We start from the raw sequence: 1,693 nt of genomic DNA on the forward strand, positions 1-1,693 counted from the left end.
AGAAAAACACCTTCTAAAGGTTTTTCACACCTGCCTGAAAATGGAAGACCTGAGGTGCCCAACAGAGGACTGAGGAAGGTGGTTTTGGGTTCTGACTAACTTGGCTGCAGTACCTGGGGGAGGGCTGGCGCCCCTGCATGTGGGATGGTTGGGGCATGGCTGAACCAAGACCCTGAACACGGATTGAGCAGCTGTGCTCAGCACTACTGCGTTTGCTTTCCTTCTGACAGAAATCCTGTTTGCTCTTCCCTCGTTAGCAGCTTTGGTCGGGGTGCAGACCCCACTTGGAGGAACCTATTGGCGCGAAAATGAACCCCACCGATCGAGCAGAAACCACCATCGACGAGAACGCCTATTTAAATTTCTATACCTACGAGGGGATCCCCAAACCTTGCACCAAAGAAGGCATCAGGGCTTTTGGGGGCCTCTTCCTGCCGCCTCTCTACTACCTGGTCTTCCTGTTCGGTCTGCTTGGAAATGCGACGGTGGTGCTGGTCCTACTGAAGTATAAGCGGCTCAAGTCCATGACGGACGTGTACCTGCTCAACCTGGCCGTCTCCGACCTGCTCTTTGTCTTCTCCCTCCCTTTCTGGGGCTACTACGCGGCCGACCAGTGGGTTTTTGGGCTGGGGCTTTGCAAGATCATTTCCTGGGTGTACTTGCTGGGCTTTTTCGGCGGCATATTCTTCATCATGCTCATGAGCATCGATCGCTACCTGGCCATCGTGCATGCCGTGTTCTCCTTGAGAGCGAGGACTGTGACTTACGGGGTGGTCACGAGTGTGGCCACGTGGTCGGTGGCTCTCATTGCCTCCCTCCCGAACCTTTTATTCAGCACTTCTTACCCCGAGGGCAATCATACTTTCTGCAAAATGAAGTTCATGTCTCACACCACGGGGTGGAAGGTGCTGAGCTCCTTGGAGATCAATGTTCTGGGGCTGGTGGTGCCCGTGGCGGTCATGCTGTTCTGCTACTCCAAGATCATCAGGACCCTGCAGCAGTGTAAGAACGAGAAGAAGAACAAGGCAGTCAAGATGATCCTGGCCGTGGTGGTCCTCTTCCTGGGCTTCTGGACCCCCTACAACGTGGTGCTGTTCCTTGAAAGCCTCGTGGAGCTTGAGGTCCTCCAGGACTGTGCCTTGGAGAAACACCTGGACTATGCCCTCCAGGCCACGGAGACGCTGGCCTTTGTGCACTGCTGTCTGAACCCCGTCATCTACTTCTTCCTGGGGGAGAAATTTCGCACGTACATCATAAAGTTCTTCAAGAGCTGCAGGGGCCCCCTGGGTTTCCGCCAGGTCTGTAGGTTCCCCCAGGCTTATTCTCCTGACAACAACAGCTCATTCAACACGCAGTCCACTGTGGATCATGACCGCTATGATGCCATGTAATGGGAAAAGGCCTCAAATCAAGTGAACAAGCTTCCCCGGTGACTGAAAACTGTCCTTGGCTCTGAGTGCCTTTGGGCAGAAACGCTTCTGGGCCCCAGCCAGCGTCTCCTTCTGCCAGTCTAGTTCAGTGGGTGAGTACCCCTGACCTACGCACTTGCCGGCAGGGAGAAGATCTGTTGCAGTGAAGTTATTCATAGAGGGGAAGGGAAGGACCAAGCCTATCCTCACCTGAGCTGGTGGGGTTTTCCAGAAGGAATGGCAGAGAATTCACTGGAGCAGCAGACTGCTACTTCTTTTTTGAC

General features: G+C 54.2%; 1 protein-coding gene across 1 annotated transcript; it reads left to right on the forward strand.

Moving 5' to 3' along the window:
- The first annotated feature begins 290 nt into the window (after positions 1-290).
- On the forward strand, positions 291-1,391 carry CCR4 (C-C motif chemokine receptor 4). Its single transcript, XM_056129789.1, has one exon. The coding sequence runs from the start codon at positions 309-311 to the stop codon at positions 1,389-1,391; it is 1,083 nt and encodes a 360-aa protein (XP_055985764.1). The 5' UTR covers positions 291-308.
- The last annotated feature ends 302 nt before the right edge of the window (positions 1,392-1,693 follow it).

This window comes from Sorex fumeus, unplaced genomic scaffold (assembly GCF_029834395.1).
Source record: "Sorex fumeus unplaced genomic scaffold, SorFum_2.1 ptg000072l, whole genome shotgun sequence".
Taxonomy (NCBI): domain Eukaryota; kingdom Metazoa; phylum Chordata; class Mammalia; order Eulipotyphla; family Soricidae; genus Sorex; species Sorex fumeus.